This window comes from Acipenser ruthenus, chromosome 5 (genome assembly GCF_902713425.1).
Source record: "Acipenser ruthenus chromosome 5, fAciRut3.2 maternal haplotype, whole genome shotgun sequence".
Lineage (NCBI taxonomy): Eukaryota > Metazoa > Chordata > Actinopteri > Acipenseriformes > Acipenseridae > Acipenser > Acipenser ruthenus.
Genome location: NC_081193.1, coordinates 59412054 through 59438682, shown reverse-complemented (window position 1 = coordinate 59438682; position 26629 = coordinate 59412054). Strand labels below are relative to the sequence as shown.

Here is a 26629-nt window from a genome sequence, read left to right as displayed (position 1 = left end):
TAAGACTGAATTACTGACCACAACTAGATCCTAGTGATTACTATTTATGCAAATGTAATTAATACTGCCCTGTACACATTTTTGTATCAACTTACCCTCATTTATTAGCGACCCTCATATTATGCATGGCATGATTAGACGGCGGAGACAGCGCCGCGAGGCAACCAAAAGAAGCGCTTAGCCTATTAATTAATTGGCCATTTACACCGTGCAAACGTTTCAGGCAGTGTTTGACTTTTTGTACAGCTTGTCTACTTCACTTTAGCCTGTGGTAAATCAAATCCAACCTGTTGATTTTTTATTTGACTTTGGCATTTTTTTCTCAGCATGTGGATCTAGGGGCTTGTGATTTGTGACCTACTAGAGATCGACCCACCGGTTACTGTTTGTCTGTTTTAGCGCAGTAAGAAAATATAGGCTGCCAGTAGATTGATCATTTGCCTTTGGTTAGTAAACACCTAAAAAAAACTATTAAAACGTGCACATATCTGGTATTTTTGAATTCGGGACACTGAGCAATTCAAGACTAATGTATTTTTACCTGTGGAACTAAAGCTGTCAATATTCCGCCATCTTGTATGACAAGTTACATGACAAGCTACGTCACTTAAACCTGCTTCACATTGGTTGACACCCTTATGACTAATCGGTCTCAGTCAGTCTTGGTCGGCAACCGCCACACACAGACAGACTGATCACATCTGAACGAAACTGCGTCTGAAAAAGATTCAACATGTTCAATCTTCAAATCTGAAGACATCCCGACTGAAATCTGTATAATCTTGGTTGAGGGCACGCACACAGCTGCGATTCATCCAAACTCTGTACGGCCAGTTGAGATGAGTCGGGCAGTGAGCGGCGGGCTTAAGACAGCAGAATCCAGTAGGGTATTCACCAGTCCACAAGTGAGTGGATTCAACCATACTTTTTTTTTTTTGTTGTTGTAAAATCCAGGCTTATTGGTCACGTTTCTGGCAATTCGCAGGCAGGCTACAATTAGCTGTCCTGGCATTTCTATGATCCAGTCTCTTGCGCGATCGTTTTCAGTTTACTCACTACCGTTGAGACACCGGGAACTAATGAGAAGTGCAAGAAGCTTGATATGCAAATTCATGCTGTAGAGCAAAATCCCTATGGGTATTCTTTATGCATTACATTTAAATATCTTGGGTAATTCAATGTATAAAACACTCGGTAAGCAGCATATCTGGAGCACTGCATATAATCTAGAAGTTAAATTGAAAATGTAATCATTCAAACAGTTTGTGTTCTAGTTGTATTACCGATTTATAAAATTGTGCTGCTGTAGCTCTAAGAGAGTGATGTTATGGCCGCAGTGCTTGCAGGGACAGTGGAGGAGTTATGGGGAGTCCTGGTTGTTGTACAAGCGTGTACTCCATGTGTAACTTTGGCAGCTTCAAATTTACAAGAATATTATTTCATATTCCTGTTTGTATAATCCAAAAAGTAATAATCAAGTTACTGGCCATCCAGAAGACAAGAAAACGTTATTGGATTGGTTTCACAAACATCTGTCTGGAAGTGTGTTTTTATGTTCATACTTTGTATTACTTGTAATTGTCTTTCAATACAAGTTCATATCACTAGCAAAGAGGTGTGATTAAGAGATTAATAGATTGGATGATTAATTAATCAATAGAAAATATCAAGATTAAAACCACTACTGGTTGCAGCTGTCAATCCAAAACAGAATAAAGATATTAAGTGCAAGCTATCAAAAACAGAATATCAGAACATGTGTGATTAAATTAAATGAGTTTAAATAAGTGTCAATTGTATTATGCTTAGCAGTCCATCTACAGTACACATTTATAAATTGGTCCAAAAGGTAAAGATAAATAAATACCAGGATATATTTCTACTCTTTTTGAAGCTTTTGGGAGACAAACACAATTTAGCAAATCTGTTTTTGATTCCTTTATTGTGTTACATAAATGACAGTGTATAAAGAAAATATTGGGCAAGTTACACTAAAATCACGTATTGAAGGAAATTACATATTTATTCTGATTTGTGGAGCAGAGAAAATTGCTTAATCCTTTCGGAGTGGAACAGTCTCTTCCTTGATGCCGTCCTTTGTAACAATGCAGATTCTGAGTGCATCACCAGTGTAGACATCTCTTTCAGCAGCAGAAATAAAGACATCCTTGACCAGCTGAACTGCCTTCTCTTGGGACAGAGGCAAATGCTCTACATTCTCCATGTTCTTAAATCCAATCTAAGGAAAAAAACAAAACAAAAACAAAAAGTTATTTATATGATAAAGTGCACAAACTACCGGTATATAGCAATAAATGTTAGTGACAAACTTAAAAATGACAAAGAGCAGTAAGAACGGTGGATCCACCACAATAGCTACAAGAAATCAGGAATAGAACTGCTGTTGGACACTGGATGCATTTGTTAGACTGTAAGTACAGCGAGATCCGCATGTTCAGACCGCAGGGACCAAAAATCTTATCAGGATTTGAAGTTGGCTAAAATGTTAGAATAAAAATCAGTAGGGGCACAACAATTAATCCATGCATCGATAATTGATTGTCTGTCCTTAAATTTCCTGAATCGATGCATCAAATTAGAACCCAGTTTGAAGTCTGCTGTTCCCACTTTGCATTAAAACTTTGAGTGTGTGACAGGGCTTCTTTTAGTGCTAGTACGGATAGGATACACAGTTTAGGCCTCTACATTCGCGTAACTCTTACTGATTTAGCTTTTGTATCAAAGCATGTTGTGTTTGGATTACATAGCAATATTATATAAAAAGACGCCGAATTTAGTACGATAGTTAAATTAGTCAGGATTTGTGAGAAATTCAAATGTTTTGCTTTTGGACATAAAATGTTAACAGTAATGAACAACGATAGTTCAGGTAGAAAATACTTCTGTTAAAATATAGTATTATAATGTTAACACAAACATTTCGATCAGAAAACTGCAAAGCAACAGACTGCAGCAGCTCAACCTGGATTCAGTGCTACAGAGTGACACACGCAGAGAAAATATGTTACTTTCGTTTTAAATTACAAAATACATTTGTTTTTACAGTTTTGTATGTAGTGCTTTATGTGACAAGTTAGAAAATAAACCCTTTTGTGTTTAATTGTTCATTTAAACTGCAGAATCTGTACTTAAACACAAATTTAAGCACGACTAGAGCTATCTGGAATTTTGAAACAGACATGGCATTATGTCTTCTAGAGTTTTGAATGCTTGAGGAAAGAAGGAAACAGAGGCGATCCCCTGCAACTAGAGTATAAAGGAACACAGGGGTGTGCAATTTTTGAAAAGAAAACATTGTTCAAGGGACAAAATGCTATACAAATCTATTTGTCCTGCTTAAAAATCTACTTGCTCCCTCCCGTCGCACAAAACACACACAAAAAAGTAGAACAAACACAATCAATCAATCAATCAATCAGTGATTAACAGGGGCAGATCTAGCCTTGTATCTACAGTGCCTTGCGAAAGTATTCGGCCCCCTTGAACTTTGCGACCTTTTGCCACATTTCAGGCTTCAAACATAAAGATATGAAACTGTAATTTTTTGTGAAGAATCAACAACAAGTGGGACACAATCATGAAGTGGAACGAAATTTATTGGATATTTCAAACTTTTTTAACAAATAAAAAACTGAAAAATTGGGCGTGCAAAATTATTCAGCCCCCTTAAGTTAATACTTTGTAGCGCCACCTTTTGCTGCGATTACAGCTGTAAGTCGCTTGGGGTATGTCTATCAGTTTTGCACATCGAGAGACTGAAATTTTTGCCCATTCCTCCTTGCAAAACAGCTCGAGCTCAGTGAGGTTGGATGGAGAGCATTTGTGAACAGCAGTTTTCAGTTCTTTCCACAGATTCTCGATTGGATTCAGGTCTGGACTTTGACTTGGCCATTCTAACACCTGGATATGTTTATTTGTGAACCATTCCATTGTAGATTTTGCTTTATGTTTTGGATCATTGTCTTGTTGGAAGACAAATCTCCGTCCCAGTCTCAGGTCTTTTGCAGACTCCATCAGGTTTTCTTCCAGAATGGTCCTGTATTTGGCTCCATCCATCTTCCCATCAATTTTAACCATCTTCCCTGTCCCTGCTGAAGAAAAGCAGGCCCAAACCATGATGCTGCCACCACCATGTTTGACAGTGGGGATGGTGTGTTCAGGGTGATGAGCTGTGTTGCTTTTACGCCAAACATAACGTTTTGCATTGTTGCCAAAAAGTTCGATTTTGGTTTCATCTGACCAGAGCACCTTCTTCCACATGTTTGGTGTGTCTCCCAGGTGGCTTGTGGCAAACTGTAAACGACACTTTTTATGGATATCTTTAAGAAATGGCTTTCTTCTTGCCACTCTTCCATAAAGGCCAGATTTGTGCAGTATACGACTGATTGTTGTCCTATGGACAGAGTCTCCCACCTCAGCTGTAGATCTCTGCAGTTCATCCAGAGTGATCATGGGCCTCTTGGCTGCATCTCTGATCAGTCTTCTCCTTGTATGAGCTGAAAGTTTAGAGGGACGGCCAGGTCTTGGTAGATTTGCAGTGGTCTGATACTCCTTCCATTTCAATATTATCGCTTGGCACAGTGCTCCTTGGGATGTTTAAAGCTTGGGAAATCTTTTTGTATCCAAATCCGGCTTTAAACTTCTCCACAACAGTATCTCGGACCTGCCTGGTGTGTTCCTTGTTCTTCATGATGCTCTCTGCGCTTTAAACGGACCTCTGAGACTATCACAGTGCAGGTGCATTTATACGGAGACTTGATTACACACAGGTGGATTCTATTTATCATCATTAGTCATTTAGGTCAACATTGGATCATTCAGAGATCCTCACTGAACTTCTGGAGAGAGTTTGCTGCACTGAAAGTAAAGGGGCTGAATAATTTTGCACGCCCAATTTTTCAGTTTTTTATTTGTTAAAAAAGTTTGAAATATCCAATAAATTTCGTTCCACTTCATGATTATGTCCCACTTGTTGTTGATTCTTCACAAAAAATTACAGTTTCATATCTTTATGTTTGAAGCCTGAAATGTGGCAAAAGGTCGCAAAGTTCAAGGGGGCCGAATACTTTCGCAAGGCACTGTATGTCCTTGCAACTCAAATCTAAAGCTATGGTCAAAAGTTTTGCATACCGTATAGAAGGAACTAATTTTGCTTCATAAAGGCAAATTTTACGTTAACATATTAAATTACATACTGCTTTGTAGTTTTCCACAAAAAAACCTGAATTTTTGTATACCACTAGTCCTGCTCTTGTTTCTAACAGCACTAGTGCGTCACACAACACATTTGAGCTCAATGAGAATTCTTTTTGGTCAGACAACAACCGGGGGCTCGTTTTTAATGGAAAAATAAACTTGCCTTACCTTAAATATATAATATGAAAAAAGAATTTTAATAATGTGTTGTCTTTCGTTGACTATATCTGGTTGCACTTTATGTTCTACATTTTTTATTATGGTAAATTAACCATGCTTATTTAGGCACTCTACGATTTGACTCGGGAAAGAAAGTAGGTTTACTGGAGTAAAAAAAAAAAAAAAAAGTTTCAGCAAGATATTTTCTTGGTCTGGGTAGCGTAGATGGTCATAATATTATGGTCTTGCAGCAGCCCTGAGGTGTATGCTTCAGACCTTTTTATACCAGACACCCCGAGACTTTTGTCTGCAACTGTGTTAGTTAACAACATGTACTTTAAAATCAAAGGCTCAAATCTAGTGTACCTGTATCGGGCTACAATAAGAATTTTGACCAATAGTAGATACTCTACCTGGTTGTCGAGGAGGGGCTGCAGCATGGCACTTGCAGAGCCTCCTGCTTTGTAAGTATCTCTCTGGTATGATCCTACTGGGTCAAAACTGTACACTGCTCCCCTTCCTGGAGAGAAAACATTCAAATTGGTAGTTGAAAGGAAACCAAAACAGAAGGCTATTGCTTAGTCATTACTTAGGGAAACTTCAACATCACATAGCAGCCTGCTTGTATTGTAAGAGAAGCCTGACAGTAATACTGTGCTGCGTTTTGTAAAACCATTCAAATAAAATGACAATGAAATATTCTGTTATCCAGAACTACAGTATTCAAATGTAATTTGTTTGGTGCATTTTTGTACTCATTTACAAATAAACTTAAACTCATCACCTAAAATATTTATCATTTTACTATGACATGTTTTTTTATGTTCGAGTATTATTTTAAAATGTAAAAAAATATTTTTTCATTTTAAATGAGCTGAAAAACAAAAAAGTATAATTTGTATAATATCACAGTAAAAAAAAAAACTATTGTACACAAGATAAACCTAGTAACCCATTAAATTAACTATTAAAAGTAGAATGTGTGCTACTTATTTCAAATGGCATGTATGCATTGTTAATGTATTGGTTTCCTTGTGTCTTTTGGATACAGTCATTTATACATTTTGTTAGTTAGTTTGTATATTGAATATTTTGTCCCAGCCCTGTTGTATGGTTGGTCACTGTAAACCACGCAAAAAAAGTTTCAAATCACAGGTCTCGCTCATTATTCACACTTGTGATCAGAACAGTGAATTAAAACTAATTGACAGCAGTGGAATGCTGACTATAATATCAAAAATGTGCCCAGAAAGTCATAATTCAGTTTCTATATAAAACTTTAATTAGCATAAGATTTCTCACCTGCTGAACAATGCTGAGTACAGTAAGTTAATTATTATGTAGAAATGATAAGTGGTACATACCTTCTTCATCTAGACCCCCAATGATGTTGTAAACGTAGTAAGGGAAGAACCGTCGAGAGTACAGGATGGTGGAAAGCATAGCTGCTATTGCACCGCTCGTCATTGTCTTGTTATTCGAGTGCTTATACATCTGAAACCACAAAGGACAACGGAAGCATTTAGTGTTTTACTGCAGAGCAGGTGATTGAAACTTTAGACTCCATTCTAGTATAGCAGAAATCTGGATTTCAAATTCCTTTTAAATCTTTGTTTGGCACCCTAGCAAGAGCTTGAAGTTGTCATCTTCTCTGCTGAAAGCTGTAGCAAAAATATGCCTACTTGGGTGACTGACACAGCAGCAATGCAGTCTGCAACAAACTCATTTCATTTAGGTCAGTGAACAGATGTTTACAATAGCCTGCAAGGCATATTGACATATCAGTCCGATTTTTAATATAGCATGTTTTAAATTCTTACATATTGCTGCAGAAGAAAGCACTTGGGGAGCACTTCGCTAATTTAATACATTTACTGAATGCCTACAATAGGAGAATAATGCAGTTCATGCAATTTTACACTGTTCTCCTACTGTCGGCATTAAACAAAGTAAATTTGAGAAAAGACTATGTTTGACTATTTGTGAGTTTTGTCCAGTTCGGCTTGGATTTTGGCATCTGACGAAATTTCTACCAGAACATCAGTTTCTCGCACTTTCCATGTAGTTTAGTATTACCAGATTTCCAGAATGAAAAACTCAATTTACTGATGCTGTAGCAACTCTGAAACTGTTAAAATAAAAGTATATAATAACACAATACTAGTTTCCAAATTAAACATTGGATGAATGTATTGCAGATCATAACAACTCATTATTTTTCTTTACATTGTCATCTTGTCAAAACATGTTAATGTACAAAAAGCCAGATTTAAAGAAATAGATCAGCTATTACAATTAAACACTTGATATACACAATCAGAATGATTCAACAATAATCCATAAGATTGTTTATTTTATTTTTGAATGGCACTAACATACAACCTAATTACTCTGCTATTAAACTTGCATACCGATACAGTTTTGTACTTTTCCCAGGATGCCTGGTAACCTTAATGTAGTTCTGAGACATTATGTTTTTTGCTCTACTTGTTTCCTGAGAATATGAACTAAACGACGCACTAAATGTTTACTTCCGAGTCAGGTTACCTTGTATAGTTTGTTTCCTATGTGCAAAAGGACCAAGTCGAGCAGTTGCTCACATTGACTTTCAGCAAGCAAACCAGACTCTGAGTTTACCAAACAGATCGAGACCACCTCTTTAGGTGGACTTGGTATGGTTCATTTCCCCAAGTGGACTTTGCTGTTCACACTTCACACCAAACGTACCGAGTGCAGACCAAACCCTCTAAATGGATCCAGTGTGAACACAGCCTAAAACGACACTTGGGGAAGTAAACAAACTGCACCATCATTACTTCACATCTACCGATTTGAGATAAAACGCACACCTAGTCAGAGCAGCTAATAGTATTTTATTTTATTGGCTAGAGCATACACTCCCTCAGTACATTAGCATACACTGGACATAAAAAGGGAGCCATGTTAAAGTAGGGCTGCGAAGTGAATACAATAATCCCAACTGACTAATTCTAGGCACTACCTAAATACAACAGGGTTTAAATATAATTAGGGCTTCTGATTTTCAGTTTTAACTGATAAAACCCGATAAAATATCCCAGATACAAAAAAAAAAAATGAATCAGTGGACAGTCAAACACCGGAAAAACTGTGGAAATGGTTAATCAATTCAAGTTGACTTTACCCTTTTCCCATTAAAAAATAAAACCTACTACAAAAATAATAATAAATACATTTCCCAGTACTGCTGGGCAATGTCCCGCCTTCCTGACTTGTATCTATCATTGATTCATTCTGAATACTTTAAACCTGCCCCAACTACTGAGTGACAGCACATTCCTACATTTCTATTGGAGACGTCACTTGCAAGATTTAAAATGAGATTACAATCAGGAATGGAGGCTTGTTAGCGGGATTTAAAGCTGTATTACAGTTAAGATATGGAGGATTTAAAACAGAATTGTGGCGAAATGTAAAAAAAATGCCAACACAGAAAAACCCCAGAAGAATGTGCGTGTGACCATAGGGATTTCATTGTGGAAGACAGCAAATGAAAGAAGGTACAACTTAAGTGTGCAAGTACTGTCGAGTTACTATACATATTTTGACAGAAAAAAAACGCTCAAGCATTTTGGAAAGTAACTGAAAACACTAAATTTCATACAGTATATAAAAAACAAAAGCCCCGAAACTTAAATAGCTAAAAATAAGCAATGAAATACATGTAATAAAAACCGAAAAACAGAAGCCCTAAATATAATACAGTTCTATATTACTATATTATAGAGATACTAGATCTGAGCACCATGCTGAAACTAATCTTAAAATGGACCAATATCAAATAACAGGCATTATTTTGTTTTCTCAGCTGTGGGTGGCAGTCTGTACTTCTGTCGATTAGTTGGTCATCAATCAGGGAATGCAGATGGCAAATAGTTTGAAAAATACATCGTAAAAAACAGAAAAAAAAGTATTATTCCCAGGTTTATCAGTGAAGTTTGTGAACGATTCCTTCTTTTTGAACGATTCATTAAAGTGAAATCCTAGGAATCGGTTCAGAATTCGGTTTGAATCGATTAATTTGATTCACCGTATCAAACAAACTACATGATGAGTTGAGTTACCAGCCCAATAAACAGCTCATGAAATTATTCATTATGAAATCTGTAACGCAAGTCTACACAGAGCCCACAAATAAATAAGCTAACTGAAAAACACAAGTTGTATATTTAAATGTACATGTCTGCTATTTGTTTAAGATTTTTGACGTGCGTGTGCTGTGTGCAGAGCGCTGCTAATACCCTCGTACCCTGTAACTGGTGGCTCTCCAGGCGATGTGGAGCAACAGGCAGCCCCAGGCGATGCGGAGCACCAGGCAGCCTTGGGCAGTGCGAGGCAGGCATCCTTGGGCGGTGGAGGTGGAACCAGCAGCTGCTCACACTCTGCTGGTGGAGGTGGAGATGGAACCAGCAGGTATTCACCCTCTGCTGGTGGAGGTGGGAGGGGCAAGCAGTCCTCCCACTGCGGCTGAGGCGGAACCAGCAGGCATTCACCCTCTGCTGGTGGAGCTGGGAAGCGGCAAGCAGTCCTCCCACGGCGGTTGAGGCGGAACCAGCAGGTATTCACCCTCTGCTGGTGGAGCTGGGAGGGGCAAGCAGTCCTCCCACGGCGGCTGAGGCGGAAACAGCAGACATTCACCCTCTGCTGGTGGAAGTGGAGATGGAACCAGCAGGTATTCACCCTCTGCTTGTGGAGGTGGTGGAGGCAGAGGCAGCTTCCGCTGCTCTGCTCCTGCTGGTGGAAGGGGTGGAGAATGGGGCAGTTAATCACAAAGTGGCCCCACTCCCCATTGCACCAGTTCACGGCCTCAAGTGCGCTGAGGTATGCTTCCCAGCTGCCCTTCGGTTGTCCCTCCTCCTCCTCTCCAGGGCGGGGGCAGTTGACGATGGAGTGGCCCCCCTTCCCGCAGGAAGGGCACCAACTTGAGGCCTCAACCAGGTGAAGGTAGCCATCCCAGTGTCCACTCTTGAGCTTCCCTCTCTTGGGCGCTGGACGCACGGGCTCCCCCCTTCCGGGCGCTGGACGCACGGGCTCCCCCCTTCCGGGCGCTGGACGCACGGGCTCCCCCCTTCCGGGCGCTGGACGCACGGGCTCCCCCCTTCCGGGCGCTGGACGCACGGGCTCCCCCCTTCCGGGCGCTGGACGCACGGCAATGTCAGAAAAGACTACAATTCCAGGAGTTCAGCGGGGGCGACCATTTTGAGACAAGGGTTTTCACCTGTCTCCATTTAGGCAGCCATAAAAGAGCATGGGTTTTTTCAAATGCGAGCAGTGTAAAGGATACGACATACGGAGAGACCGGTGCGGGCTGGAAATAGATTGAAGGTTTGTGTTCTACCTGGAGAAACAATATTCCACCAGGTTCGATGAGGAGTATTGCCTAGTTTAAGTTGTGTTTTGTCAGTAAACAGCTTAGCTGTCTGACTTGTAGAAAAGGTTTAGTTAGTGCTCCTTACTAAAAAGCTAAGTTTTTGTTTGGTTTATTTTGTTTACGTTGTTGATATTTGATTTGTGTGATTCTGGATAAAGAGAACACCATAATGAGAAAATAAAAAAACACACAGGCACCGCCCTGTTTAAAACAAAATACTGTTGTCCAGAGTGCTTGGTTTCGCTCAGACTGTGTTCAACACCCGAAAGAACAGTGACAAAACACCCCAGTCTGTCACAATACATACACACATACATATACCCACTTCTACATACATTATAGCTAGGGCTGAAAGGGTTTAACCCTTTGCGGTCCATTTATTAATCGCGCGTCAGGCACGCCAGGAATAATTAATTTTCACACGCGCAGTTAATTTTATACGCGCTGTTTAAAAGTATTTTTTTTCACAGTCAAACGGGTTTAAATGGCCCTGCATATCAACAAAGCACACACTAGGCATCTCCAGCCCCTCCCCAGCCTTTTGTTTGCTATAGCGTTCAGCTGTGTAAGAAATAAATAATAATAATAATAATAGTCGTACATACCGATCGATCATCTCCAGATCACTCGTTTTATCACCAAACTCCTCAATAATGCGATCAAAGTCATTATTTTATTACTATAACATCTGAAAAAAGCTCTGCAAATGTCCATGATAGTCTCAGTGCGCTGACGCACTTAGCCAGCTTGTTTATTATGGACGCCCATTATCTGATACCTGATACCATGTATGACTATTCATGAAATACGCCTTTTTTTTTTTTTTTTTTTTTTTTCCCGACTTGTCTCGGCTCCTGTCGCTACCACTCGGCAATTGAATGGTTTTCTCGGCTTTTTCCGGAGAAAAAACGACTAAACACCCGTTTATTGCGTTGCTATAATGATGTCGGACCCAGTCCGACAAAGGACCTGTGAGGAATAATTGCAATGTCGGACCCAGTCCGACAATGGACCGCAAAGGGTTAAACAGTAAACGTGGATTAAAAATATTTTCGTTTAAAATTTGTTTTTTACATTTAAACGCAACTTAACAGTAAAATATATTATCAAATTATTTTTGCATATTTTCCGCAAGTTCAAAACAAAGTTATGAAACATGTTTATCTGTTTACTTTAGAGCACCCCAGGCTGCACTAGAAAAAAATAAAATAAATACAACCCGTTTTTAAAGTTAACAATACTATTTTTCAATACAATCAGATAAAACAATACTTAATACAATGAAGACAAATGCAAACCAAATGGAAAAAGTAGAAGCCTGTAGGTTTACAGTTTTGTGTTGTTCACCTTGCCTGCGGTGTGCATAAATAAGTTCATTTAAATTAACCTAATTACATTTTTTTTTTTAAACGGTAAAAATGGAAATCAGAAAAAAATAAAAATGGGAATAGAACAAAATAACACGAATTCCATAGGGCCCTAGTCTTAGTACTGTACATTATTTCAGTAAAGTGAATAGCCTGTGTGATTAAGGCACCTCACGGCTCCATTCACGCCACAGTAAAACCCTTATCCAGGGCGACTTACAATCGTAAGCAAATACATTTCAAGTATCACAGTACAAGTAATAATACAATTAAGAGCAAGTTTTTATACTCAAATGTGGCTTGAATTGTTCAGTGTTTATTTTCCTTTTAATGATTTGCCTTTAAAGTCTAAGCTGCTGCATCCTAATTATGAGAACATTCTGTTAAATTAGCAGGAAAGAACAACACGAAACGGACACATTGGAAGCTACCTAGTTCGCAGGGAGGTGCGATAACGAAATGCAAGTTAAAGTAGCATCTGGGGGAAGTGATTCATGTCATTGCTTGCTCTTGTGTTCAAATAATGAAGGAGAAACAGAATCAGCAAGTCAATCAGGACATCAAGCTTAAAAGCGACTTTGTTTAGTTAAGTTTAAGATATTGAATCGTCTCAAAACACAGTCACGTGAACAAAAATAAAAACCTAAAACTTCAAGCCCTAGTTCTTACCGTTTCAAAATGCTGTATCTGCGTGCCGAATTTTTCAGCAGTTTTTCTGGCACTTACTGTCTTTACAAGTTTAATAACTTTAATTCTGTCATCTAGGGAGGACCTTTTGTTTCTCCACATGTTCTCTCTTCCTTTACAAGAGAGCAATGTTGTATTATTGATTACGGATAAAATGGTCACTGTATTCCTTTTAATTTTCTTATTACTGATAATAATGAAATGAATAACTTATTTTATTTATAAATATTTATTTTGAGAAAATAAATCAAGAGAAGTGTCCCCTATAAAGACCCTGAGAATAAGTATGTATGATGTCATCGCAATCACTCAGGTGAAACAATGTCTTGTAATTTGCCCAAACATCAATATTTTTAAACAGAACTTTTAAGAATTGTAAGGTCCTTCGGGTCATAGAATAACACGTATACATGTATCTCTAAGCAGAATACATGAAATAAATAAATAAATAAATAAAATAAAAACACAAATATTGTGTTAAACAAACTAAAAGTTGTATGGTTTCAAGAATGTTCCACAGTGTTCTGAAAAAGAAAAAAAAAAAAAAAGGATACCATTTAAGATGCTACTGTAAAAAAGATTTTTTGTGAATTTTCATAGGAAGATAGTCAACTACAGCCAAAAAACACCTGGTCCTGGGGAAGCATCCCACTGAAAAAGGATTGGTCCTGAAAGGGTAACAGTACCGATACAGTGGTCACTGAATCGATAATGTGACCCCTGTATAAAAATCACGGTTCACCATGTGAATCGATGAATCGTCATGACGCTCTCTGGTCTGCATCTTCATTTAAAAACAAATCGCCACCATTATCACTCTCACTATAACAAACATACAACTGATAAGAAATAATATTATATAAATAAATAATATATCAAAATAAAAACATGGTCATCAACCAAACAATGACAAACTCAAAAACAATGGTGGTTCTGACCAATAACAGAAGATGATTCTCCCCCCCCTCCAAGTGTACACACTGGGTTCAGACAGTGGGGGTTTTGCTCGTGCGTTACTGCCCAAAACAAACTCGAAACATTACTGTGTGATAATATATCCACACCCATATATGATTCTATGTATCATTTTCCCAGATTGACTTATGACAGTAATTCTCAGTGCTTTACATCAAATCAAGGTAAATGCTTTAAAAGATAGCAAATTACATTTGTACCACTATTAATACACCCTAAACTTTAAAAGCACTATATAATGCATAAAATACCTTCAACCGAGCATCAATTATTTTTGTCAATGTCAGACAGTCTCCATGAAATCCACTGCATCCAATTACAGTTCTGTCCGTTCTGTAAAACAATTAAAAAACTGATAAGATAAAACAAAGACTGCTTGTTACTAAACATATTATTTCTTTAAAATGTATTTTTATTTGTAAAATGCAAGTGACATGCTTTACATAGGATCACATGAATTATTTTATTGGCTATGTCAGTTTTATACCATACTTTAAATATATAAAGCCCATTTCGTTGTTTCACAGAAAAAACACGTAAATTAAATACATTTTACTATCAACACGTTTCTCCTTTATGATTGAGATACATGAATGGCTTAACAGGTATTAATTACATTTTTAAAAAGGAGAGTAGAAAAGTCAGGGTAAAACACACAAAATCAGAAGCTCCAAACATAATGCATAGGTTTTCATGCAGGGTGTTTTGTAGATTTTATTACACAACTTACAGTTTGTAGCATTTAGGCGAGTCTCTGCTGTGAATAGAGTAACCTTCACTCAGTCGAGTGTCAGAGGCAACAATAGCAAAGTCTTCACCAGCAACAGCCAGTACAGTCCTTGGAGGTGAAGGAAAAAGATCACAATTTTACTTTACTGTTTTTGCTAAATACTAGCAACAAATCTGTTTCAGACAGACATAACATACATTTCATTACAGGGCTTTTGACAAACATGTATGCTTGCAGTCCTAGTCTTTATTTGCAATGTAAGAAAATGTATGCGGGATCCACTAGACCTTAATAAGCTATGTGCAAGGGTTTAACAATTTAGCAACAACCATGGGAAAGTAGAAAGATGTCAGGGACTTCACAGGGGGCAAGATAGTGGTCCTACCTACAATTCTAAAATTATTCAGTGTACGAATGCACACAAGGACTGCTTTTCTTTGTTTAAAATAAAATTACACAGCAGAAAATTATTCAAACTTTTCCACAAAGAATGTCTTGTATAAGGTTAACCGAGTGTAATTTTATAAACACTTTACTGTTCAATAATATGGTGATTGTTCTTAAGCAAGTTTGTTTTACTCTTGCCCAGGGTGTGTGTTTTTTTTTTTTAAATTTAGTAAAAATCTGCAATTATTTTTGTTATTATTTTCTCCCAATTTGGCATATCCAACAATTTTTAGGCTAAGCTCACTGCTACCACCCCCGCGCTGACTCTGGAGCGAGGAAGACGAGCACACGCTGTCTTCCGAAGCGTGTGCCGTCAGCCGACCGCTTCATTTCACACTGCAGACTCACCATGCAGCCACCTCACAGCTACAGCGTCGGAGGACAACGCAGCTCTGGGGAGCTTACAGGAAAGCCCGACTACGGAGGTCGCTGGTGCGCGGTGAGGTGAGGACACCCTGGCAGACCTAAGCACCCCCCCTCCCCAGGCAGCGCTCGGCCAATTATATATAATAATAATAATAATAATAATAATAATAATTATAATAATAATAATAATAATAAGAATCTATTTTATATAGTGCCTTTAAAAGCAACATCTCAAAGCACTTTACAAACAAACAAAACAGAAAATAAAAAGTCATAAAAATGCCTCTCTGTAAAAGTAGGTCTTTAAGCTAGATTTAAAAGCATAAAGAGTGGCAGAATCCCTGATCTCTTTAGGAATGGTGTTCCAAAGTTTTGGGGCATAACAAAAAGCCCTGTCACCCATAGAACATAGGTGAACAGAGGGAACACATAACAATCCTAGATCAGTTGAGCGAAGGTTGCGTGAAGGGGTGTAGACTGATAAGAGATCTGATAAATACTGTGGAGCCAACCCATGTAAAGCCTTAAAAGTAAGAAGTAAAATTTTAAAAATCAACACAAAACCTGACAGGCAACCAGTGTAGGGACTCTAGAATAGGAGTGATATGGTCCCTTGCACGTGACCTTGTCAGGATACGAGCTGCTGAGTTGTGAACATGTTGTAATTTGGACAGTGTGCTTTTGGAGACGCCTGCAAGCAGAGCGTTACGATAATCAATCCTCAAAAAAACAAATGCATGAACCAGCTTTTCAGCTACAGAAGCAGAAAGCATAGGTTGCACCCTAGCGATGTTTCTAAGGTGGAAAAATTATGCCTTAACAATATTCTGCACATGAGGTTCAAAAGTTAATCCAGGATTAAAAAAAAAAAAAAAAATTCTCATTTTTGATCTAAACTCAATAGTACCATCAACTGACAAGTTTACAGCATTGGTTTTACATAACTGGTGGGCAGTGCCTAGCAACATAAACTCTGTCTTGTCAAAGTTAAGATGCAGAAAGTTTTGTGACATCCAATTCTTAACATCAGAAATGCAATCAGCAAGCACAGAGACAGCAACAATTGTGCGCCGCCCCCTGGGAGCTCCCATCTACGGTCGGCAATAGAATAGCCTGGACTGAACCGGCGACCTCCAGGCTATAGGGCGCATCCTGCACTCCACTTGAAGTGCCTTTACCAGATGCGCCACTCGGGATTTTTTGACAAAAAACATAACCTGTGTTAATGATGACATACCTGCCAGAGGTTAAAAAAAAAAGTTTAGGTTACCAAAAACTGAAAAATAATGTACATTTCAGAGTTATACCAAAAGGCTTTTTTCAGGGAACAAGTAATGGGTTAACAACTTACAGCTGTTCTGCAGCAATGGAAGTAAATTAAGCCTTGAAAGTTGATGCTAACAATTCCTACAGGTGTCCAAACTTTTATTGATTACTTACAAACCCTCTGTCTGTATAAAAGCAGTGTTGGAACAGACTGTGTTACTACACCCTCTTAAGCATTATTTGGACAGTATTGTACTGCAGGAAGTAGTATATTGCTCTCATAATGGCGAGAAAAAGGCAATTAAAGGAAGACACAGACCATTATAACCCTTAAAAGTGTAGGTCTTTCCTTTAGAGAAATTGCAAAGAAAGCCAAAATGTCAGTGAGTACAGTTTCCTACACCATCAAAAGGCACTTGGAAACTGGAGGAAACTGACAGGAAGAGGTCTGGCAGACCCAAAGCCACAACAGAATCAGAAGACAAGTTTCTGAGAGTCAACAGATTGCGTGATAGGCGGCTCACAGGACAACAGCTTCAAGCACAGCTTAACACTGGTCGAAGTAAGCAAGTCTCAGTTTCAACTGTGAAGAGAAGACTTCGAGCTGCAGGTTTGACAGGTCGAGTGGCAGTAAGAAAGCCATTGCTAAAATGGCAAAATAAGAAAAAGAGGCTTGCCTGGGCCATGAAGCACCGCCAGTGGACTACTGAAGACTGGAAGAAGGTCTTATGGACCGATGAATCAAAATTTGAAATCTTCGGTTCATCACGCAGGGTTTTTATACACCGTCGAGTAGGCAAAAGGATGGTTCCTTGGTATGTGACACGAACTGTCAAACATGGAGGAGGAAGCGTGATGGTCTGGGGCTCTTTTGCTGGATCCAGAGTCGGCAACTTGCACAGAGTGAGTGGCACCCTGAACCAAAACCGCTACCACAGCATTTTGCAGCGCCATGCAATACCCTCTGGTATACGCCTAGTTGGTCAGGGGTTCATCCTACAGCAAGATAATGACCCAAAACATACCTCCAGGCTATGTCAGAACTACCTTAGAAGAAAAGAACAAGACGGTAGGCTTCAAATCATGGAATGGCCAGCACAGTCTCCAGACTTAAACCCCATCGAGCTGGTTTGGGATGAACTGGACATAAGGGTGAAAGCAAAGCAACCTACAAGTGCAACACATTTGTGGGAACTTCTGCAACAGTGTTAGGAAGAACTTTCCAAACAATATTTGATTTCCATTGTAGAAAGAATGCCACGAGTGTGTTCGGCTGTTATATCTGCAAAAGGTGGCTACTTTGACGAGTCAAAAATTTAGATTAAATTTTGTTAAACAAAACGATTCCATGATTTCTTTTTTATCTCCAATTGTTTATTTGTTCTATGCTTTAATTTCAGAGTACATTGAGACATTAAACTGCGTAAATTTCAATAAAAACTGGAAAAATGGAGGTGTTCTAAAACTTTTTCGGGGCTTATTTTGAGCTATTTTTGAGTTATGTAAATCTTTTTTTTCGGGGCTTTCGTTTTTGATGTACTGTATGAAATTAGTGTTTTCGGTTACTTTACAAAACGCTTGCACATTTTTTTTTGTGTGTCAAAATATGTATAGTAACTTGACAGTACTTGCACACTTAAGTTGTACCTTCTTTCCTTTGCTGTCTTCCACAACGAAATCCCTATGGTCACAGGCACATTCTTCTGGGGTTTTTGTGTGTTGGCATTTTTGTACATTTTGCCACAATTCTGTTTTAAATCCTCTGTATTTTAACTGTAATACAACTTTAAATCCTGCTAACAAGCCTCCATCCTGATTAATCTTGTTTTAAATCTCGCAAGCGGAGTCTCCAATAGAAATGTAGAAATTTGCTGTCACTCAGTAGTTGGGGCGGGTTTAAAGTATTCAGAACGAATCAATGAAAGACACAAGTCAGGAATGCGGGACATTGCCCAGGAGCACTGGGAAATGTATTTATTATTATTTTTGTAGGTTTTATTTTATTTTATTTTTAATGGGAAAAGGGTAAAGTCAACGTGAATAGATTAACCATTTCCACAGTTTTTCCGGTGTTTTCCGTGTTTGTTGGCTATCCACTGATTTAATTTGTTTGTATCGGGGGTGTTTTATCAGTTAAAACCGAAAATATAATGTATATGAATGTGTATGTATGTGTGTGTATATTATATATACACACACACACACACACACACAGTTAGAAACTAACAGTATTGTACCTTTTGAAACTTGCTAGTCCTGATGTAAACTTACTAGTCCTTATGTGAAGTGCCTAAGTTGGAATCAACAACAGATGGGGTCCCAAAAAATAGATTCAGATTTTATTTTGCTAAAAAATACACTGTTATAAATTGATTTACATTTTTTTTTTCTTTTTAACAAAAGCACCTTCGTAAACGCTCATACAGATCAATCGATCACCTGTTTGCACCTCGTTACTGAGCGACTACTGTACTGTGTGCGGAGAAACTGACACTGACATCACCAGACAGGATGACAGAGGAAATAATTCTCTCAGCTGTGTCACCTTGCCGACCATGAAGCTCCGCCTGAAATTTACACGATGACACAAGTAAAATGTTTATTTTATTGTACTGCCCAGATAGCCAGCGGCATCGGGCCAGACTTGGCATTTCATCGGCGATGTCGGCTCTTCATCGGTGCTGGCGATTAGTAATCAGGCCAGCACTGGGTCATTGTCGGTACTGTCGTGTAATCAGCACACAGACTCAGCACTATCGGGCCAGTTCTGGCCCGACTCTGGTGAAGAGAATTTTTTATGAGATTTTCTCATATTGTTTTTTTTTTCTGCTAGTACACATACTAAAACGTATTTCAATTGAGAATACTTTTTTTTTTTTTTTTTTTAGAATAAGATGCAGTAATTCTGGTTCGGTGCTGGCTCAGGGATTCTGGTTCGGTGCTGGCTCAGGGATTCTGGTTCGGTGCTGGCTCAGGGATTCTGGTTCGGTGCTGGCTCAGGGATTCTGGTTCGGTGCTGGCTCAGGGATTCTGGTTCGGTGCTGGCTCAGGGATTCTGGTTCGGTGCTGGCTCAGGGATTCTGGCTCGGTGCTGGCTCAGGGATTCTGGCCCGATGCCGCTCGCCAGAATCGGCCCAGTGTATCCGACCAGATCCTGACCAAATTGACTCAAGATCACCCGTTGGAAATAAATTACTTAACTGTAGAAACATGTAAAAAACACAGCTATATTTTAAATTTTGCAGTGACACTTTTCAACTTCCTACTTAAATTAAAATGGTTTGTCAACAAAAAAAATTTGCTCACATCACCAACAAATACATTTGCTGCGGATGATTACCCAACTAGGGTAAACAAAAAGTCACATGACTGTTCTAAGCGTTCATTTGGTTGGCTATCGTAAGCTCCAGTTATATTTAGTTAAACCAATCAAACTTGCTTTTCAGGGCGGGAACATGTATATGTGCAGAAAGCATGTCGCTTTTCTATGTCTATATGATCTCGCTCTATTGCCTTTTAAGAAGGAAGTAGGAAATGCACCAAAATTGCATGAAATCCGTTATATGCAAAATACAGTATTATAGAGCATAAAAGCCATATATATATATATATATATATATATATATATATAATGAATAAATAAAATAAAATAAAATTACTCAAAAGCAGCACGAGCGCACCAACATTCTCAAAACATTCACGAGATATATTTGCCCCTCACTCACGAGCGCTTCGCGCCTCACCCACGAGAAAAGTCTTGCTTTAACCGTCTAATAACTTGGTAACTTGTTACTTGTCACTTATCAAGGCTCGAATGAAGTAAGTCTCGATTAATTTTATTTTTAACCTATTCTGTGAACTGTAATATTATTATGTATTTGTGTATGGTGATAAGAGAAAATATTGTATGCACCGCATGTTGTAATTTTAACATACAACAGGGAATAATGATTAAGTTAAAGCAGTAGTGCGGGTTTACACAGGTTTTGATTCTTATAAAACTTGGTAACTTACCTAAAATAGATGTGTAGCCTTTAGAGGATGTTGATCAGACTGACAGAAAATATCTATATTTTGCCCCTCAGATTGTCTTTTCTATTGCCTTCTGTCACAAAAGTCTCACTGTCGATTTCGTTTTTTTAGTTTCGTTGTTTTTTTGATTGATTGATTGAATGATTAAAAAAATAATAATTAAAAAATAATGGGAAAAAAATGATTTGGGATCAATGTTGTGTGTCCTTATGCGTTTCTTTCTTTTTTCTCTCTCGCTCCGTGTAAGGTTTAAGGTTTTCTGTTTAAAGTATGATAAGCCTCTGTGCCCTTTGTTTTCTATATAAGACCAATATTTTGTATCGATCGTGATTCATGATTGAAAGAAAATATCTGTATTTTGCCCCTCAGATTGTCTTTTGTATCAGACAAGATCGTCTATCACACAAAAGTAAGTGTCACTGCATAGTAGTTTTGAAGTTTCGTTTTTAGTTTTGTTTTTGATTGAATGAAAGTGCATCTATGCATAACTACCTTTAGAATGTCAGTAGTAAAAGTTATCGCAATAAAAACTCTTAGCTGTTTTGTTTCACTTACGTCTCACACAGAATACAGTGAAGTCTAAAGGCTAACAGTTTGCCTGTGCTGCATTTTTAGCCAGGCTAATAAAAAAGTGTTTCAACTGATTCCTGCCTGGTGTTCATTGTTGGAGCTCACAGACGTGGATCGTCACAATATTTATATGTCAACTCTGGGTTAAAAGGGGGGTCATATGCATGGGAATGGACTGTTGTTGTTTCATGAAATTCTGAAATTAACATAATAAGCTTGGTTTATGGTATCACTAAATCTGTACATTTTTTTTAAAGCTATTCTGTATTCTTGTAGGCGTACAAAGGGAGATTGTGGTGGTGCTGGATGCCATAAAGGAACAGCAAAAACAACATTCAGCCTTGCTGAATCAAATACTAACCCACCTATTTACAAAGGGCAGGACTGCACCAGAACTGCCAGAAGACATTTTGCTCCCCCTAGGTGATATCTCCTCCATGCTGGAGTTGGAGGAGAAACTGAGGAGTCAAACCGATCTGAAGAGCTTGGTCATTTTAACCATAAAGAAATATATACACATTTCCGCCCTTTTTAATTATGATAGATAATGTTGTTTCTGTGCCTCTCAATTAGAATGAAAGTATACTCCAAACCAGTGATCTTCACTCCTGGTGACAGCTGCAGGGTTTTCACTTCAACCGAGCTGCTCTAATAGCTTAATCAGTCATGGCGGTCTTGAAGTTGCCTATAAAACCTGGAGTGCGGTGGCTCTCCAGGACCAGGAGTGACGATCACTGCCCCAAAGGTTCTCATAATCTGCCATATGGATTTCTTAAAAAACTACTACTGTTGATATCAAATCCGTGATAATTAACTATTACGGTTCTCTCTTGTCACTAATTTTAAAGATTTCTTATCTTGGGATGATTGGGGGAACAAATGTGAAGGAAACTGTCTGGAGATTGCTCAGCATGACCATCAACACCGCCCTGGCTCAACAAATGAACTGGTGTAAATGGAAAGAGAGCTTTTAAAAATCTAACATTAAAGGATGTTGTTTTTGGTAAGTGTGTTTAATTTTTTTAGTAAGGTAACAAGAGCTCCCATGATAATGCATTCAGTCTTACAGAGCTACAGGTATAAACAAAAATAATTAAGTAGACAGTTTTTTTTTAATCCAGTTAGAAATCAATTTTAAAAGCAGTCATTGCCAATGCTCAAGAAGGTGACTCTGTTACTCTGTGAACTTTCTCTCCAGCACTGGCAAGGACATTTTTCTTTCAAAGCTAAATAATTTGTCAGTTTCCCATTTTGAATTGTTATTTTTATGTGGCATCAACAAGAGTTTCCCTTACTAAATGTTATTAAATACTGTACAACAGACTATCGAGAAAATACTGTGATTAACAGTTGATATCCTCTGTTGTTTAATACTTTTATAAGAACGTAAAAGTAGCTTTGAAAGTAGCAAGCAAGTAGCTTTAACTGTAGTTAAATATTTTCCAGCTTAGCAAGTCATTATTGGGGGGAGGAACTATTTACTTTTTCAAATTAGCTTCCCCAACACTGCCCTGAGGTGAATTTTTTATTTTATATATATTTTTATTTATTCTATTTTTTGCATTACCATAGGTGCTGTTAGGAGGAACAGTCTGACGTCCAAAGTAAAGGATGAGGAAATTGAGGCGATCGCAAAAAGATGGTTCCAGCTAGCCGGAGACAGAGCAGGAGGACGGAGAGCAAGAGAAAATAAAATAAAACTGTAGACTCTTAACAGCCAGGCCCGGACTGGCCATCTGGACGATCTGGCAAATGCCAGAAGGCCCGATCCCGAAGTGGACTGGTCGATGGATTTTGGGCCGTTGTCACTGAATTAAAAAATAAAATAAAAAATACATTATGGCTTTAGTAGTCGTCAACGAGATGTGCACGAAATACACGTCGGTCATATATATCCCCCTACTTGAAGAGATCCCGCAAACCCCTAACGCCGCCCCCCCTCCCCGTCAACGAGTATGTGTGGGCTGGCATCCACGATAAATGCCAGGGCTGAATTTTGTTCCCAGTCCGTCATTGCTAACAGCCCACTGTAAATGACCCCCTTTTTCTATTATTTTTTAACCATTTGTTCTGCATTTGTCATTAATTTAATTGAATCTTTAAAATCTTTGTTTGTAATGTTTTTTCACTTCATGTAATTGTAAATTGTAAATACATTGTGTTGTTTATTCACTACGTGTGTCTTGTACTTTCATTTCTTGAATACCTGAAAAAACCCTAAAGGCACTATACTACTGGCCCAGTAGTCTTACAATTTTCATGTTTTCATTTATTAATTTATGTTTTAATTTATTAATGTAACAAATAATGAATGTATACTCGCATTGCTTTTGGCAAAACCAATTACATATTTTTTTTTCTGTGGGGACAGGGAAGTTTTATGGATCCTTAATCTTAACCTAGTTTTGAGTTTAATGCTAATGAGTAGCCATTTTAATACTGAGAGACATATTTTCAGGATTAAAATTTATAATTCAAAGCTGGTTACATTATTTTAAACGGAATTGGTCCAAGCCTTTAAATTAGCAGTGGGAGAAAACCGCTTCAGCAAGTACAGTAGAATCTGCCAGAACTGACGGATGCTGAATCTACTATAGATACTAATGACAGTATAACAAATACAAAACAAAAATGAGAGAAATGCAGATCTTTTCAAGAAAGCTGGGAGACTTTGTATAAATGGATTTTATATTTTTAAATGTTGCAATAACAGTTCTGCTTGTGAAGCATCCACACTATAATTTGACAGAACAGGTGATTTATTTGCACTGTGCAGAACCTTATTTTCCCATTGGTGCTTGAGCCCCGGAGAGCTCACAGAATCACCGCCTGTGGACCTATTATCAGTGATTAAAGCCTGGTTTGCAAACAAACTGATTATCGCTCACCAGTACTGCATTGGTATAAGTGTGTTTTAATAAAGTAATTTCAGCTTCCAATCACTTAAAATATGCTGACGATAATGTAAACACCAAGCTACAGCGAGTCCCAAGCTTTAAACGTGTTATTGTTTATAGATAAGAACTCAACTTTATTATTATTATTATTAATTTCTTAGCAGACGCCCTTATCGAGGGCGACTTACAATTGTTACAAGATATCACATTATTTTTACATACAATTACCCATTTATACAGTTGGGTTTTTACTGGAGCAATCTAGGTAAAGTACCTTGCTCAAGGGTACAACAGCAGTGTCCCCGACCAGGGATTGAACCCACGACCCGTCGGTCAAGAGTCCAGAGCCCTAACCACTACTCCACACTGCTGCCCTGCTACAAGTACCACTGCCGTATCCTTGTTAAATAGAATAAATTTAAAAACACCCTTTCTAATAAACTGCAATATTATTGGCTGATGCAGTTTTGAGTGAGGCTGGATTTTCACTGGTTAAAATATTAGTGTGCGCTCCCATTGGCTAGAAAGGTTATTATTATTATTATTATTCATTTCTTAGCAGACGCCCTTATCCAGGGCGACTTACAAGATATTGTTACAAGATATCACATTATACATTATTTCACATTATACAGTTATCACATTATTTTTACATAGAATTGCCCATTTATACAGTTGGGTTTTTACTGGAAAATCTAGGGTACAACAGCAGTGTCCCCCACTGGGGATTGAACCCACAACCCTCCGGTCAAGAGTCCAGTGCCCTAACCACTACTCCACACTGCTGCCCTGCTACAAGTACCAAAACTTGACCCGTGTAACTAATGTTACAAAGTGGTACGCTGGGAGATTCTGGTACAGGTTCTGGTAAAGGTTGCACTGTTTTCTGCACAGTGCGAGATTGACAGTTGGAAGTTTGTCTGGTTGATTGGAAATTTGCAGGTCTGTACATTAATTATTAGATGCATTAACAAATATGTTTATGAATTACTGTATGAATTGACGAATTTATGGACGAATTGCTGACACATTGACCAATTCATGAATTGACAAACTAATTGACAAATTAATGGCTTTTCGGTCTTTTTCATCTTTAATTAAATTTATAATATGTTTCCACCATTAAGAAAATAGTATGCTAATATTTATCATATGCAATAGATTGTACATTTTTTTACTTCAACTTTGCAGTGGCCTTTTCATTTTGTCTTGTTAGTCGTGAATTGTTCTTTTTGAGAAATTGATTTCCAGTTTAAGAAGTTTGCAAAAGAATAATGTAAAATTAATAGTTTTCAAAATATATATATGTATAATGGTAAATGCGCATCACATCGCAATTGATTGCACCTGTACCAGAATCTCCCAGCGTACCACTTTGTAACATTAGTTACACGGGTCAAGTTTTGGTACTTGTACCACATTGTGAGGATGTACACTACACCAGTATAAAAATGCAAGTGTTAACAGGGCTAATGTCACTTCCGTGTTTCTAAATTATCTTCTTCCTTTACCTTCTAATTCAACATGGTAAAGATATCGTACCTTTGTTTAACACGTTTTAAAGCTGTACGCTGTACTTAACAGTTTTAATATCGGTACTTTATACCGAAACTACGTCAATTTTACATACAAATCATTTCAAATTCTGTAGTAAGACTACTAAAATTCAATTATTTGTATGACTCGAATCACTAAAAATGATTGTCAAATCCATACCCAATACAGACACTGTAACATCTCGACGAAAATGCTTGATTTATTTGACAAAAACATACCCTCCGTTAAACGTGTAAGGCGAGAATCTGTGCTCCACAGGTCCACTATAATGATATTCCTTCATCTTCCCATTTTCTCCATAAGTTGCTGCCGACAACATGTTGTTTATTCTTTATTAACTTTTGTTTAAACAAATTATAACAGAAATTACAAGTGGTTTCAGTTTTTCTTCTGAAGTCTGCTGTCTCACGGCAATATGGCGCTGTCGGAACCGGAATTGTACCTTACTTCCTGCATCTGAAAACGGGGCATTTCCCTCATAGACAGATGTATGTCTATATGACACAGGCCTAGGAGAATAAAAAGAAGGACAGACTCCCATAATTCCGAGCGACTTTACCCACGGTTCAACGAGTTTTAAATCACAGGAGCCATTATTGGAGCCCAGAAGAGTAGCAGTAAATCGGCAATCGCCAAAGCTCCATATTCGTTTTGCAATACGATAGGAGAAATTGATTATTGTTTCAATGTTGCTCACTGTAGTGTGTATGAATATGTTTGTCATGTATAGATTGTTATGTTGTATGTAGCACATTGTATTTTTAATACTTGAAAACCCTGTAAATCGCCTTGGATACAGGCATCTGCTAAATGACTCAAATAATGTTGGTAATGCGCTGAAATCTCCCTTTGGATTTTAAAAAATAAATAATATAAGTCAAATTCTGATTTGTCAATGCTTTGTGAAATATTTTGGTGAGATACATTTAATCATTTTACTATGTTTTCT

At 38.0% G+C, this 26629-nt stretch overlaps 1 protein-coding gene across 1 annotated transcript; it reads right to left on the bottom strand.

The window, feature by feature from the left end:
- Window positions 1-1925: 1925 nt before the first annotated feature.
- LOC117402614 (proteasome subunit beta type-1) lies at window positions 1926-26154 on the bottom strand. Its single transcript, XM_034003944.2, has 6 exons — window positions 25899-26154; window positions 14546-14653; window positions 14067-14148; window positions 6741-6870; window positions 5790-5896; window positions 1926-2239 (listed from the first exon to the last, which is right to left on the bottom strand). Exons 1-6 carry the CDS (start codon window positions 25997-25999, stop codon window positions 2054-2056), a joined length of 714 nt encoding a protein of 237 aa, XP_033859835.1. The 5' UTR covers window positions 26000-26154; the 3' UTR covers window positions 1926-2053.
- Window positions 26155-26629: the final 475 nt, after the last annotated feature.

Coding starts and splice junctions, on each gene's coding strand:
- LOC117402614 (XM_034003944.2), bottom strand. CDS start 25,999: ATGTTGTCGGCAGCAACTTATGGAGAAAATGGGAAGATGAAGGAATAT. Junction 14,654..25,898: donor CCTTACACGTTTAACGGAGG/GTATGTTTTTGT, acceptor TTCACCTCCAAG/GACTGTACTGGCTGTTGCTG. Junction 6,871..14,066: donor TAATTGATGCTCGGTTGAAG/GTATTTTATGCA, acceptor TTGTGGTTTCAG/ATGTATAAGCACTCGAATAA.